Genomic DNA, 14,975 nt, shown 5'->3' with positions numbered 1-14,975 from the left:
CCCAGTCCTAAATTATTACAAACTTATTTGGACATACAAATACTTCAAAAGCTGCTGGCAGCAGACAGCCCAGTGCAAGGCCCTACGGTCTTTACAGATGGTTCTGGGAAATCGGGAAAGGCAGTGGTCACTTGATATGATGGGAAGCAATGGCAAGAATTGATACACTTGACACAGGGATCACCTCAATTGGTTGAACTTAGTGCTGTCATTGTTGCCTTTAAATCATTTTCTCATGTGCTGTAAACATTGTTACAGACTCTGCTTATGTTGCAGATGTTGCGCGACTCATTGACCATGCATTGCTTAAGGAAGTAAATTCAGAACGACTATTTTTATTTAAAACATTATGGGTAATAGTGAGTCAATGCACACATAGATATTACATCCTGCACGTCCGCAGTCACACTGGATTGCCAGGATTCATCTGTGAAGAAAATGCCCGTGCTGATGCTCTTGCAGCTCCTGCTTGGACTCCTCCAGTGCTGGATCTGATATGACAGGCCCTCGTGTCTCATAATTTTTTTCATCAGGGGGCTCGGGCATTGGTCCATCAATTTAAAATATCTTTTGCAGATGCAAAATCCATCATTGCCGCTTGTCCAGAGTGTCAGCGATTGGGTCCTGGACTAACGTTTCCACGAGGGGTCAATTCACGTGGCTATCAGTCCTTGGATCTGTAGCAAATGGATATCACACGTGTCTTTTTTTTGGTCGTTCACAGTATGTTCATGTCTCCATTGATACCTTCTCAAAAGTTCTATGGGCATTGGCCCATACTGGGGAGAAGGCTCTGGATGCCATTTCACATCTTCGACAGGCTTGGGCTGCTCTGGGGGTTCCTAAGCATCTCAAGACAGACAGTGGACCAGCATATATTCATCTGCACGCATGGCCAAGTTCTTGCCTCTTGAGGGGTGGAACATGTTAGTGGCATCCCGCATTCCCTGACTGGCCAAGCCATTGTGGAGCATGTTCATCATACTTTAAAACTACTTCCTGAAAAACAAAAAGGGGGAAGGGGTTCTGAGACTCCGCATGATTGTCTATGGAAAGCTGTGTATACATTGAATTATTTGACTGTGCCGGCTGGAAAAGAACGTCCTGTGATTATCTCACATTTCTTGTCTTTGCAGGAAGATCCTACTATCTGAGCAAAGGTTTTAATGAGAGATCTACAAACGGAAAAATGGACAGGCCTGTGGGATTTAATTACCTGGGGATAAGGGTATGCTTGTGTCTCCACAGATGCAGGGCCGCGGTGGCCGCAGGAGTGTTAAGCCTGTTTTAGATCCTAGAATTGACAAGAGGACATCAGATACTGGCTGTTCCACAGAACTCTTGAGAGGGGAGTCAGAATATCTGGGTGACCCTGATGCAGAGGCTGAATCAGACGTAGCTTTGTGCCTTCTTAACTCAACCTAAACAGCCTTTCCACATATCCTGCCAAGGGCCCTACAATAGATGATAGACACAGCCTTTCTGGTTAAAAAAAAAAAGGGGGGGGTCGGGAATTGTAGAGGAATGAAAGCAGTGGGTTGATTGGCATTGATGGTATGCAGCTGTGGCCTTGCCTCAGAGGCAGTGGGTTGATGGACATGGAAGACATGCAGCTGTACCGCTAAGTGGTTAAATAGCCCTGAGGATTGTGGGAGAGGGGTCGGGTGGAGGAGGGGTATGGTTTGACCTCTGGAGGAAGGAGGTACAGCACAGACAGTAGAATCTGACCGATGGTAAAGCCTTGTTGCAGCCTACTAGTTTGTTTGTACTGCAACAGCGACTTGTGAAAGACAGACATTTCTCAGTGTGGTGCTTGGAAAATGAAACAACAACAAAACCAGTGTAGGTGAAGGATCAGGGAGCAGCAATCTGAAGTGGTGCATTTCCCAAAGGCCCCAGTGTGGAGGAAAAGCAGAGCCAAGAGAGCCAGAAGTGAGTGCTGCCCTGAGCATGGCGCCTCGGGCAGGAGCTTCACAGCAGAACTGTGGCTGGCAACCCAATGGTGGTGCCCATGTCTGCCATCCTCACAGATGGTCCATCTGTCCTGTAGCCAGAGAGACACCAGGAAGGGCGCTGCAGCCCTCGGACACACTCCATGATCCCTTTTCTTGTCTCCTTGCTAAGTATGCTAGTCATAGTTAGCATAGGAGAGAAACATGCCTGTGAGCAACTGTTAGTATAATTCCCTCTCTTACCACCCTTTTTTTACAGAAGGCAAACCCCGAAGGCTCGTTCTCTGCTGTTCTATAGAAAATTGTAAAGCCATAAACAGCAAGTTTATGCATTTCTTTGCAATCATCTTTTTACTTTAAAGAGAATGAGAAAGTTTGTCATTAAAGGAATACGGGGGAAATTATAGAACTAAGAGATTTGCCTCATGCAGATGATGCACTTGTATGTAAGTCTTGTCTCCTGTCAGAGATGACCCAAGACTCATCGCTGTGTTTTGCCTCTCTGATGTGTGCCTTGCTTTGTCAAGACAGAAAACCCTTTTTGAACTTCCCCAGTGAGCATTCTCTTCAAATAACAAGCATAAAACCAGTATCCTCTGTCGAGGGAAACAGAGCAAGTGCTCATGTTATGGACATTGTCACTTCACACAGATGTGAAATCAGAATCAGTCTTCCACACAACAGATTATCATCATTCATTTTGTCAAATGTTTACTATGAGTAAATTGCTTTCTGCTTTCTTAGCTTCTTTTAAGAAATGCTATCTAAGCCCATGGCATGTAGCTGTAGAGAAGGAATAAAACCCAAACGTAATACAATAACTAATCTTAAACACATTAATTTTTACAGGGAAAATCTTAATATATTGAAAAGGTCCCTATGTCAGTAACAATATTTACAGGTTTTACTTTAGCTTTTCAAATGTTATCTTAATTTGCTCTTTTTCTCTTCAGAAGAAGAAACAGATATAAATATTCTTGGATGAAGACTACCAGTGTCTTTAATGATAACATTAATAATCGTCACATGAATGTAAATAGTTTCCATTGAACTTTAAGCAGTAATACGTGAGTCTTTAAATATTTTGTAAATACCACACTGGCAGTGCCACAGATGAAAGTCTGTCTATATTGAGCTGCAGAACAAAAGCTAGCCATAGGAAAGCCTGTGCACCTATCTGCATTAGCTAGCAATTTGTTGTCATTAGCAGCATGCAGACTGCCAAAGCCCCGGCCCCTGCGTGCAGGCAGGCAGGACTGATGACACAAGCTATCCTCCGCACGACAGAATGAGCAGCTTCACCCAGGCACAGCTGGGTGCCACCCACATGCCAAAGCCACCAAAGCCTCCGTTAATGAAACATTGATATCTGGCTTTTCAAAAAATGCAGATTGGTCTCTTTTATGCTAGAATATCGTCTTAGGAGAAGAAAAGCCACTTTAGGGCCCTTTCATGTCTCTTGGTTTTTGTTTCAGTCCACAACATAGATGCCCTTACTGATCGCAATGAAAAAGCTGTTATAACAAAATGAAAGATGTACTGTACAGAGCTTTACCCTTATGTAAGGAATGCAAAATGGTATTGGGTAATTCACAGCAGAAGGTATCTGGGGAGGAGAAATGAAATTTGGAAATAGTTAATGGATTGCTACATTCATTGCGAACTGAAATGAATTTTTGACGTGCACAGTGTGTACTGTTTTTCTTAGCAAGCCAACTGTTTTCGTTCTTACAAAATTTATGTTATATTTCAAGGTAAATGTATTGTGTGTATTTAAAGCTTTTCAGGATCTTGTCATCAGAAAAAAAATTGTACTCGAAAACCCTCCCTGCATTTTTATTTTTTTTACTTATAAAAATGTGATTTTTGCAAGATCATGTGATTTTATGGTATCTGTAACAAGCACTGGCATTAATCCAATAAAGCCTTTGGCTTGAAGGGCTCATGACAGCACTTATGCAAAAGGAGTAGTTTTACAAACTCAGAGGTTGTTTTGCCAAAGAGTAGTTTTAGATGTGGCCATCATGTATGGGCACGGACCCTAAACATGGCCTTGGCAGACTGGTTTAGAAAATACGTGGTTCTACCATTCTGTATGTGTTCTACCATTGTGTTATGTCCAGTTATTTCAGTGCATGCTACTTAGTTGTAGTTGAAAGAAACCATCAGAAGCTGCATTTGATGATTTGTATTAAAGCAGTTCCTCTTGATCTCAAGTTGAAATATATTAATAGCTTTTGAAAAAATATATGAAATTTGACCACTCTGAGCTGTCAAAAAAACAAATCATTTTTACATGACTGAAACTAAAACCCCAACCTTCTGCTGCATGGCTCTGTAAGACATCAAAGAATTCCAGTGACCTATAGTTGTTATCGAAGTAAACTGATCTGTGACTTCCTGACTCATAGCGTGATAGAGGAGGTGTATCCATTATTTGGAAAGCATTTTCAAGTGTTAAGTTCTTATTTATTATGAAACAGCTCCCCCGGCTTTGTGCTGCCTTGCTGTGGGGTGTAGGCTTGACATTTGACATATTTATCAAGTCAGGTACACACAGCCACGGTAATACATGGAATCACCTTCACCTTGGAGTTCAGGACTATTTGTCCTTAACAATTAATCTAGATGGACAGATAAAGGCTCTTTATGCTTAATTTGTATGTCAGTTTATACACAAGAAATTGCAGAAGTCCCCAACTAAGAAAACTTTTTTTTTTATAGGAGTAATAACATGAATATACTTGGAACAGGATTTGACCCCCACATTTACAAAGACGTTGAGACTGCATTTAACCCTACAATTAATATATACCGATTTCCTGAATTGGTATATATAACAAGTGAATTCAGTAGCGATATACTCATGGAACAAAGTCGAATTTGGTTTATTATTCCACATTTTAAACTATGCAGTGCAAATTGCAAAATTAAAAATATCCAGTAGGTGTCATCTTCCTACATATTGTATGGATGATAATAAAGTTTAAGTATTTTTTTTTAAATTGAACTTAAAAGTAGGAGTCTCAAACACTGCAACAGGTTTTCTGAACATGTGTAAAAAATGCATTAATTTGATCTGATAAGCTTTACTAACACTAGGATTTCTGGAATGTTTGACACCCGGAACTGTTTATGCACAAAGTAATTTGCAGATATCCATGACTGTACTTACATGCCTGAATAACAGCTGTAAAATATGCCTGTAAATGCCCACATTTAAACCTGAAAATCTATTTAATGGATTCCAGTTAATCCACATCCTTAAAGCAATATAAATATGTACTACAGCATTGCCTCTGATCCTGAAGCCTGCACAGCAAAAATAGGTTTATGATCCTCTTTACTGATGAGGATATTAAATGAAGTTTGAAGGGCTTGGAAAGGGCAGGGAATTCCATTTCCATAAGTGGTGTTTTAAGTTATTTCTTGAAACTACACCTCATATAAATAAATATTTTCATGTGGATTATTGAGAATTAGCAAGTACCTGGATCTGCTTGATTTACATTGCCATTCATTTTAAATCAAATACTTTTATTTATATTCAGCAGCTTTATACATAGTTGAGAAGTAAAATTACCCAGGCAAATTTGAATCCCTGTGATTCAGCCATCTTCCAACGTAAGTAAAATAAACACTTTTCACATTTTAAACCCTAACCTCTATTATTTGGTGTGGAGATACTTACTAGGTCAGAGTTATGCCTTTCAGCATGTGATTAAAACATGCACTTTGTCCATGTCCATGGATTTTGTAACACAATCCTTTAGCAATCTGGCAACATTTCTGGCTTTGTTAGTGCAGGGTATTGCTTAGGAAAGTTCCTACACAATACTGGGTTTGTCTGATCCAACATCCTTTGAAAATAATAGAAAGCCTTCCAAGGGCTTAAGTCATGATCTAGTCAGGCTCATGAAAAGGCTGAGCGACGGCAGGTGAAGCTGGAGGGCTCACACCGGCAGGAAATCGCAGTGTGGCAGATGCCAACGCACACACAAGCAGATTTCAGCCGTGGCCTGAAACCTGCTTTTAATTTGCACAAGCAACGGGGTGGGAAATGCCCCCAGTTCAGACGGACTAACAACGATTACACAGTCGTATTTAAATTTTATTTTATTTTTTAATTAAGTCACCTTGACGTTTCCAATAGTCCCAGTACGTGTGGTTTCTGTGAAGATGCACGAGGAAGTAAACAGGATTTCAAAGGAAAACGCCTTTTTTCCATACGATCCCGGTCTACGGTTATGCATCGAGTAAGGTGCTTTTGCATCACACACGAAGGAACAGGAAATTCTGCATAACCCTCCGCTAATTAAAAGCTCGTTAGTTCTTTATGGTGAAGTACTCAACAGCCAGGAAACGATTACCTTAGCGCTCCCGCCACCCGCACGCAGCCAGGCTGTGACAGCGCCGGCGTGGGGGGCAGGTTCCGACTGGGAGAGCGGGAGGCGGCTGGCGGAGCGGGGGGGGCTCGTCCTCCGCCGCGCCCAGCTCGGCCGGACCAGCACCGCGCCGGCGGGCGGGTGGGGAAGGGGGGCCCCACAGAGCGCGTACGCTTTCCTGTAATTTGAAAAGGATTGTTTGTGGTGGTGTTTGTAGGGATACGAGGGACGAATCCACGCTTATCTTTGGTGTAGTAGCAGATGGAGCTTTTTTTTTTTTTTTTTTCCGCTTCGCTACCGCAGGCTTGCCAGAGGGGAACGACGAAGCCTCGCAGGAGCAAAGCGGGGCAGGGTGAGCTCCCGTGCTGGCTCGGGACCACCACCCGAGCCGCCTGCCGCTCCCACAGCCCGCTCCTACGCGCCGCGTACCTTCCTCCGGGGCGGGGCAGGGCCGCGCCGGGCCGCGCCGCCCGCAGGGAAACCGGCCCCGCCGCCGCCGCCCTCGCCTCAGCTATCGCCTCCGAAGCTCGGCTCGCTCACAGGGCGCAGTCGATGCTCAGGGGCACTGGCAGCGGCCGGGCTCCCCGGGGCCGGGCCTGGCGCGCAGCGAGCCCCCGCCGCCTGAGGGAGCGCGCGCGGCGCCCGTTCCCGCCTCCCCGCCCGCGGCCGTTGGGCGCGAGGGGATGAGGGGAGGGGGGCGCGGTCGCTCGCGCCTGCCTGCCCCCCCGCCCGCCCCCTCCCGCGTGGGAGCCGGCGGGCGGGGCCGCGCATGCGACGCCCGCGCGGCCCGGCCCCGCCCCCGCGGCCCGGCTGCGGCCGGCGCTGCCGAGGGAGCGCAGAGCAACATGGAGGCGGCGGCGGCGCGGCGGGGAGCGCGGCTCGGACGGGCGGCGGGCGCGGGGCGGTAGCGAGCTTGCCGGCCGCCTTCCCCTCCTCCCCCTCCTCCCCCTCACACCCGCTCCCCCTCCCCTCCGCTCTTTAAGAGGCGGGAGGCGCGGGCTGCCTGCCCCCCTCGCAGGGGATGGCGGCCCCGGGCCCTCCGCAGCTCCCGTGGCTGCGGCTGGGCCCGCGGCTGCGGGCCGGGCTGGAGGTCGCACTGCGGGTACCCAGCCTGTTCCTCATCGACGCCATCTTCAACTCGTCCCCCCTGCCGGGGGGCTCCCTGTGCGCCGCGCTCCTGGGCGTGCTGCTGCGGCTGCTGGGTGAGAGCTTCCCCCCGCCGCGGGACGGGGCCCCGCCGCGCAGCCCCGGCCTCCCTCGCCGGCCGGGCGCTGCGGGGGGTCGGCACCCCCACCGGGCCGGGGCCGGGGCCCGGGCCGCTCCTCGCTGCCGCCTGCCCTCGCTGACCTTGCTCGCAGGCGGGGCGGGGTGGCCGCTCCTCTCCCCCGGCCCCTCAGCCCCCCGCCGCCCTACTGCCGCGGCCTGTTTCCCCCGGCCCCTTCCCGCCGCTTCCCCGAGTCCCTGCGCGGCCGCTGGGGGTACATGACCGTCCCGTGTCCCCCCCGCCTGCCCCGCTCGGTGCCCGCTTCCTCGCTCCGCCCTCATGCCCCCAGCCCCCGGCGGGGCCCCCCGCGGCGGTGAGGCCCTGGGGGGGGCGCGGGGCCCGGGCGTGGCGGCGGACGGGCCGGTGCTGCGCGCCATGTGCGCGGGGGCCGGGGCTGCGGGCCCCGCCGCGGCGGGAAGCGTGTGGCGCCCTGCCTGCAGCTGCTTGCTTTATTCTTACTTAAAGCCCTTTGCATAGAGTGATTCTTCCTGCAACACGCCGTTAAATCCTTATTTTAGGGACAGCAGTTCAGAAATGCCGGGAATTCGGTTCCCGAAAATAAGCCTCTTGAAACTGGCCGGTGGTTGGTTTTAAGCGTTTTTAATTTATTTTTTTCTTGCTTGGGATGAAGGTTGAAAATCGCTGGTGTGACTAGGTGATGGGATTTCCAGTGTTGTCTTGTGTTCCTAACATAGCCTAGGCCAGGTTGGAGCCCCGCTCTGCAAAGCGCTGTACTGGCGATGCTGCGTCGTGTATCGCATCTTGGCGCTGGGAATCCTGAGGCAGGAAGGAAAGGAGAATCCAAAGTACAGCAAGAGTTGTTTTGCAGGCCTGCAACATGTTGATTTTGTGTTTTGTTTGATGTTCATAGTGGAAAAAAAGGGGGGGGAGGGAAGGAAGTAAGTGGTAGGGTTGTTGGGGTGAGAAGCTGAGACGAGAGGTTAGAAGGGAAGGTACACAGAAGCGTAGTGGTGACGCACCGCGGAAATTGAGGAGCGGAGGGTAAAAACAAAGGATAAACTATAGCAAGGCAGTAGCTGAGAGGAGAGCGAAGGGAGAAAGTAAACAAAACAAAGTAGGTGTTTTATTATTTGTGCTGTGCCTCCTTTCTTAAAGGGTGCCTGGGGGAGTCGCCGCTCCTGTGAGAAGGTCCTGCCTGCCTCCTCTGCCTGGCCCTGCAGCTGGTACCGACAGCTCGGGGATGGGGATGGGGAGGATGGGGTCTTCCTCCCTACTACCCATTTTCTTGACCCTTTGTTCCATGCTTCTGGAATTGCTAAGGGCACTTCTCACTGGTAATTCCAGTAAAAAAAAAAAAGACATGGCAGTGCCTCACCAACTTAATTTTAGGAGTCCTTCCTCGTCTGATACAGACGCTGTAGGAAGTGCCATGAAATTAATCCCACGTAATGTGAAAATGGTGCATGTGTTATTCAATGATAACTTTTAAGTGTGTGATATTGGGATTAACAGATTAAGGCACTTTGCAGGATTGCATTTATATGATCGCTTTTCTGGAAGAGTTTGGGGAACCAGAGGGTAATCCCTGCCTCCTGCAGAAGAGGGTTGGGAACAGTTTATGCCAAGAGATTTATCTTGTACTTTGAGGCAAGTGGTCTGTGGTTTTTGGCTTTCCAAAATTACAAGAAAAATAAAAATGTAACTACTTAATGTCAGAGACCTTCCATGTGGTTCAGACAACAGAGTGCTTTTGCATCTATTTTTTCCTTGTATGAATTCAAGGATTACAGGGCCGGATTTCTGCTGCTGTTAGGATAAAGCAAAATACTTACTTTGGATCGTACTGTATTTAAATAGTGGGGAAGTTGCCTTTTTAGTTACCGTTTTCAGGCTTTGACAGACTGATCCAAATTTTTCCTGTAGCGCAATACTATTTAGCATAGGATAAACACAGAACTTGTATTCTGGATACAAGGATTGTAGCTTTGGGGAGATGGTTAGCTTTTGGGGGTGATGTAGAACAGTTCTGAAATGTATTGGAAGCACAGTTCTTCAAGAATATTAATAGAGTTCTGTATGATTTTTTTTAAGAAGTTTTACTGCAGTACTACTTGGTCTGATTCTTCCATCGCTTATTTTCTACACAAGTACATAGCTGTACGCGGCACAGAACCAAGTTCTGCAACTGGAGTGCAATTTGTCTTTAATCTTTTTGATTAGCCTTGCATCGTTTCCAACAGTGTTTGCTGTTCATAGCTGCGTGTTTTTTTTCAAGTGTGTCGATGCCAGCAGAACCACCGCCCCCAGGAGTGTGAAACTTCAGACAGCAGTCCCTCCTGAGCCAGGACACTGGTTTTTGAGAGGGTTACTATAAATACTGTAGTCTGTAGAAAGATGTGGAAGCAAGTAGAATGGCTGGGGCTAGGGAAAAAGTAATTTGGCAGTTCCGTATGATTAAAATACTTGACTGAAGATAGCCGAACCCTGCAACTGACTGCAAGTCAGATCCTAGGTAGTGTGCGATTATAAAGAAACTGACAAATTGCAGGAGGTAAAAGAAGAAATGAGAGGGAGGGATTCATTGTAATGCAGGAAATTAACTTTTAAAAGTAAATGCTTGTGATTAAATGTTGTGTTTGGAGGCTGTATTGGAGACAGCTGGTGATAGGATGGCCTAAGTAGGAACAGTAAAGATGAGCAGCAGTATCTACAGAAACATGAGAGACAAATCAAAGGACAAACTGCAGCATTTCCTATCGACAGGAAAAATGGGAAAAGATTCACTGTTTGGTGAACACCTTGCAGGGCAGAGCTAAGTCTGCTGTGGCAAGATGGGCTGAGTGACAAAAATACAAATGGGGGGGAGGAGTGCTCAGCTCACCTCCCCTTCCGAGATCCGAGTTACCTCCTGTGGCCTTTGGAGGTTCCTGTGCGGGGTCCTGACTTTTCCACACAAGTGTTGACAGAGAAATACTTTACCTTTTGTTAGTTCTTCTTTAGAGGAACCAGTAAGTCAAGCTTCTCTATTGACTCTCTGTAGTGCTGTTTTTAGGGATGTGTCCTGCGTGTGAAATGCCGGTGTTTTAAGATGACCTATAGTATCTAAATACAGTCCTGTTACTGCAGCTGCAAGGCAGAAAAATAGCTTTTGTTAGCAGGCGTGTTTCAGGGCAGCCTGCTTAGTGCAAAATGCATCTCGTCTGGCTCCAGTGAGCAGAATTATGTAAATAATGAGCTTGTCACACGCATGCGAGCCTTTTCTGTGACTTCTGAGAAAAGACAAAGGGTACAAACTTGTTGGCAGCATTAGCTTTCCCAGAGGTGTTTATGGTGGTACGCATGAAAAGGCAATGAAACTGTCAAGCTGATTTTTACAAATAAGTGCTGTACGTAACAAATATTCAGCTTTTCATGGAAGAACTGAGCTATGATACAAGGCACTTCCTGAAAACTGGTTGAGGCTTTTCCTCAGTCTGCTTGACAAGGTTACTAGGTTAATGATTAGTTAAAGATAATGTTTTTATATCAGCCAATGCTGTTTGCAAAAAGTACTGTTAAGATGCATTTATAACCTGGTTTTTTTGTAGTCTGCCTTGTGCTGTTGATTCATGTTGACCCTCCCCCTTCCTTTTCAGTCCTCTAGGCTGGGTGGGGGGGTTGGTTTGGGTTTTTTTGTAATACAAGCAGCTGGCAACAATACTGGTGGAATCAAATGCTGTTTTTTAGCAAAGTTTTTTTTTTATTCCCATGATCAGGATACCACAGCTGAAAATATTTTTTTAAACACTTGATTATGGAGGATTTAGAACAATCTGAAATACAGTCGTCAGAAAAGACTGATGCTGTCCTCCAGTAGAAAGAGGATTACTTGTGATGTCATTAATTGTAGTACTGAGATTGAAAGCAACTTTCAATCAAATGTAAATTGTAGAGCTCGAAGTATCTCTACACTGGTTTGGATAAGAAAGCAGTTAGGTAGACTGGAAGCGGATTGAGAAGCCCCAAAACAAAGGCAGTGTGTTTCCTGAAAAAAAAAAAATGTTTAAGGAAGTGAATCTAGTGGGAAGTGCTATTTAATTTAACACCTGTTAGGGCACAGCCCTTACCTATGTAGTACATAGTTATGAAATTTGTAAGCATCACTACAGAAGGAGTTTACTCCAAGGACATAAATGTATACCAAAGTACTATTGATGCTATGATAGCATTTCTTACAGGAAGGTGCAGACTTTTCCAGTCGTGGTCAGTATGAGGGAAAGGTTAGAGAACAGGATTGTCAAGATTAAATCTGACTTCTAACAAGATGCAAGTTTGCACTGGCATTGGAGAGGCAATTGGTGCAGGTTTGGATTTGTGTACAAAAGCTTTATATTGCAGAAGGTCTTCTCCAAAGAGGCTTGTTTCAGGATGCCTTATCAGAAATGAAAGCAAGCTGGAGGGAATTGGAAGAAGAGTGCTACCCTTCCTGTTTTTAGTAGTCAACTACAGTAATTTTTCACTATTTTCCCATTAAAGGGTTTAGCTGAACTGTTTTGATGACTGTTATCTGTAGTACTCCAGCCTGGACATCCTTGCTCAAGTGAATTAGAGGACTTAATAAATTTTGCTCATTTAGACCTTACTAACTTTGCCTGTAAAGGTGTATTTGGTAATTCTTTTTTGCTTTTACAACTTGTCAGCCCTTAAGATTTCCAGACTAAGGCTGAAAGGCTTAGAGTTGTCACTGCTGTAGTCTGAAACTGCAGGTGAACTTAATAGAAATTGTGACTTAATGCTTGCATTGGCTTTGCATCTCGGCTACAGCGCACGGATGTATTCGATGCAGAGATTAAGTCGTCCTTACCTGTTCTCTGAAAAGTGCACCATTGGTAATGCAAAGTTAAGAGTGACTAATGGGAAAGCGAGACATTAAATAAATGTAGCTCCAAAGCTAAGGGTTAAAATCTGTTGTTGAGTTTCTGCTGAGAACTAAACCATTTCCATCTGTTTTCAGGTGTCTTTGTGTCCAGTGTTGTTCTGGTCTTACAACAGCGAGCACTTTTCAAGTTTTATATGATCGCCTCAGCATTTCTGCTGGCTGCAACTTCAGTGTTGGTGAATTACTATGCTTCTTTGCACATAAACTTCTACAGTGCCTACTACACAGCTGCGTTTGGAATCCAGATCTTCCCTCATAAAGGACCTTCGCTATGGATGGCCCTTTCCATCCTTCAGCTTACCTTTGGAATTGGATATGTTACACTGCTGAATGTGCAGTCCATATACTCTCAACTCATCATCCTGGATATACTGATTCCTGTAATTGGCTTGGTTGTTGAATTACCTTTAAACGTCCGGCAGATACTAGTTTTTATTTCAGGCCTAGTTCTGACACTAAATACCACAGCCATTTTAGTTACGAAAATTAAATGGTTCTATTATTCGGTGCGGTATGTTTATCTGCTGGTGAGGCACATGTATCGCATTTATGGATTACAGCTATTGATGGAAGATACATGGAAAAGGATTCGATTTCCAGCTGTACTGCGCGTCTTCTGGCTATCGAGACTTACAGCACAAGCTGTGGTATTAACGTATGTTGTCAAGATGGCTGAAACTAATACAGAAGAAAAATTCTTCTTGATATCGTGGGATAACTGTTGGGAACTGATTTGCAGTCTGATCATAAGTGGGTGTGACTCTACTTTAACTGTCTTAGGCATGAGTGCCGTCATTTCCTCAATAGCGCATTATTTGGGACTTGGTATCTTGGCCTTCATCGGATCAACCGATGAGGACGACAAAAGGCTTGGCTTTGTAGCACCCGTCTTGTTTTTCATCTTGGCCCTGCAGACTGGTTTAAGTGGACTGAAACCAGAAGAACGATTAGTTCGCCTGAGTCGAAACATGTGCCTTTTGTTGACCGCAGTCCTGCATTTTATCCATGGAATGACAGACCCTGTGCTGATGTCTCTCAGTGCCTCCCACGTGTCGTCGTTTCGCAGACACTTCCCTGTACTGTTTGTTTCTGCTTGCCTTTTCATCCTTCCGGTTCTGCTCAGTTACATCCTCTGGCACCACTATGCACTAAATACTTGGCTTTTTGCAGTTACAGCATTCTGTGTAGAGCTCTGCCTAAAAGTAATAGTTTCTATCACTGTTTATATATTGTTTATGATTGATGGCTACTATAATGTGCTATGGGAAAAACTTGATGATTATGTCTATTATGTTCGTTCAACTGGCAATATTATTGAGTTTATATTTGGAGTAATCATGTTTGGAAATGGAGCTTACACAATGGTCTTTGAATCGGGAAGCAAGATTCGTGCGTGCATGATGTGTCTGCACGCGTACTTCAACATCTATTTGCAAGCAAAGAATGGCTGGAAAACTTTTATAAATCGCCGGACTGCTGTTAAGAAAATAAACTCGCTTCCAGAAGTAAAAGGAAGTCGGTTACGTGAAATAGATGACGTCTGTGCAATCTGCTACCATGAGTTCACCACCTCTGCTCGCATTACTCCATGCAACCATTACTTTCACGCACTTTGTCTTCGGAAGTGGCTGTACATTCAGGACACTTGCCCGATGTGCCATCAGAAAGTGTATATTGAGGACAAAGAAAACACCAGTATCTCTAACAACAATGGCTTTGTGGCACCAAATGAAAATCCTGTACAAGCTGCAGAAGAAGCTGCTGATGCTGAAAATGAATTAAATGAAGATAACGACAGTTCTGACAGCGATGAGGAAGACAGTGACTGTGTGGCACAGCACTTGAACGAGACTCTTAATGTCGACTCCAACTCTCTTGGTGATTAAGATGTCCTTTAAGCCGTGAGTTATTTGTTCGAGATTGACTTCAACAGAATAAAAGTATCACTTTGTAGTTATTGTACTTAAGCACAACAGCAGTATCTCAATGTTGAGTCTGTGAATGGTGGTTGTTTACTGTGGTGTGTGCTACTGTAAATATACCTCTAATTTTTGCTGGTCTCTTTAATGACCACCTTAAAATTATGTACATTATTGTACATGGAATAAAATGTTTTCACATGTTTTTAAGATGGTTGGAAAAACACTCTTTAATTGATGTAGTGATAATGCTGTGCCAAAGACTGTAGACCAGTAATTCCCGATCAATGAGTTCTGGATGCAAATGAAAAATACTGGTGAAAACAGACTGTTCAGCAGGTCAAATCAGAAATGAAAAGCCTGAGCCAAAGCAGCTTTACTTACAAATTCAGTATTAGCAGAGCTTTATCGCTAAAAACTAGTGAGTTGTGTTTTTAAAAAATAAATAAATACTTAGGTTGGTAGACTTAATGTTATAGCATTTGCGTATGTGGAACAAAAGATGAAACTGCTAAGCTTTCTGGTAAAGTAGTAAAGCATGCCATTGATGTGTTAAACATTCTGAATTGCCAGTAG

The 14,975-nt window shown here is 45.2% G+C and overlaps 1 protein-coding gene and 1 long non-coding RNA gene across 3 annotated transcripts; one reads left to right on the top strand and one right to left on the bottom strand.

Moving 5' to 3' along the window:
• Positions 1-315: 315 nt before the first annotated feature.
• Positions 316-6,958, bottom strand: LOC129735544 (uncharacterized). The gene is made up of 2 exons (XR_008731252.1): positions 1,217-6,958; positions 316-999 (listed from the first exon to the last, which is right to left on the bottom strand). It is a non-coding gene; the product is annotated as an uncharacterized LOC129735544 (long non-coding RNA).
• A 139-nt stretch (positions 6,959-7,097) lies between these two features.
• RNF139 (ring finger protein 139) lies at positions 7,098-14,609 on the top strand. 2 transcript variants are annotated; one of them, XM_055704141.1, is made up of 2 exons: positions 7,098-7,539; positions 12,556-14,609. In XM_055704141.1, exons 1-2 carry the CDS (start codon positions 7,359-7,361, stop codon positions 14,364-14,366), a joined length of 1,992 nt encoding a protein of 663 aa, XP_055560116.1. In that variant the 5' UTR covers positions 7,098-7,358; the 3' UTR covers positions 14,367-14,609. The 2 variants fall into 2 exon arrangements, with proteins under 2 accessions (XP_055560116.1, XP_014134839.3); XM_014279364.3 differs by lacking the exon at positions 7,098-7,539 and adding an exon at positions 7,902-8,896.
• Positions 14,610-14,975: the final 366 nt, after the last annotated feature.

This window comes from Falco cherrug, chromosome 3, assembly GCF_023634085.1.
Source record: "Falco cherrug isolate bFalChe1 chromosome 3, bFalChe1.pri, whole genome shotgun sequence".
Classification (NCBI taxonomy): Eukaryota; Metazoa; Chordata; class Aves; order Falconiformes; family Falconidae; genus Falco; species Falco cherrug.
The sequence above is the reverse complement of the archived record's forward strand: the minus strand, read 5'-3'. Positions and strand labels throughout refer to the sequence as shown.

Coding starts and splice junctions, on each gene's coding strand:
- RNF139 (XM_055704141.1), top strand. CDS start 7,359: ATGGCGGCCCCGGGCCCTCCGCAGCTCCCGTGGCTGCGGCTGGGCCCG. Junction 7,540..12,555: donor CGTGCTGCTGCGGCTGCTGG/GTGAGAGCTTCC, acceptor ATCTGTTTTCAG/GTGTCTTTGTGTCCAGTGTT.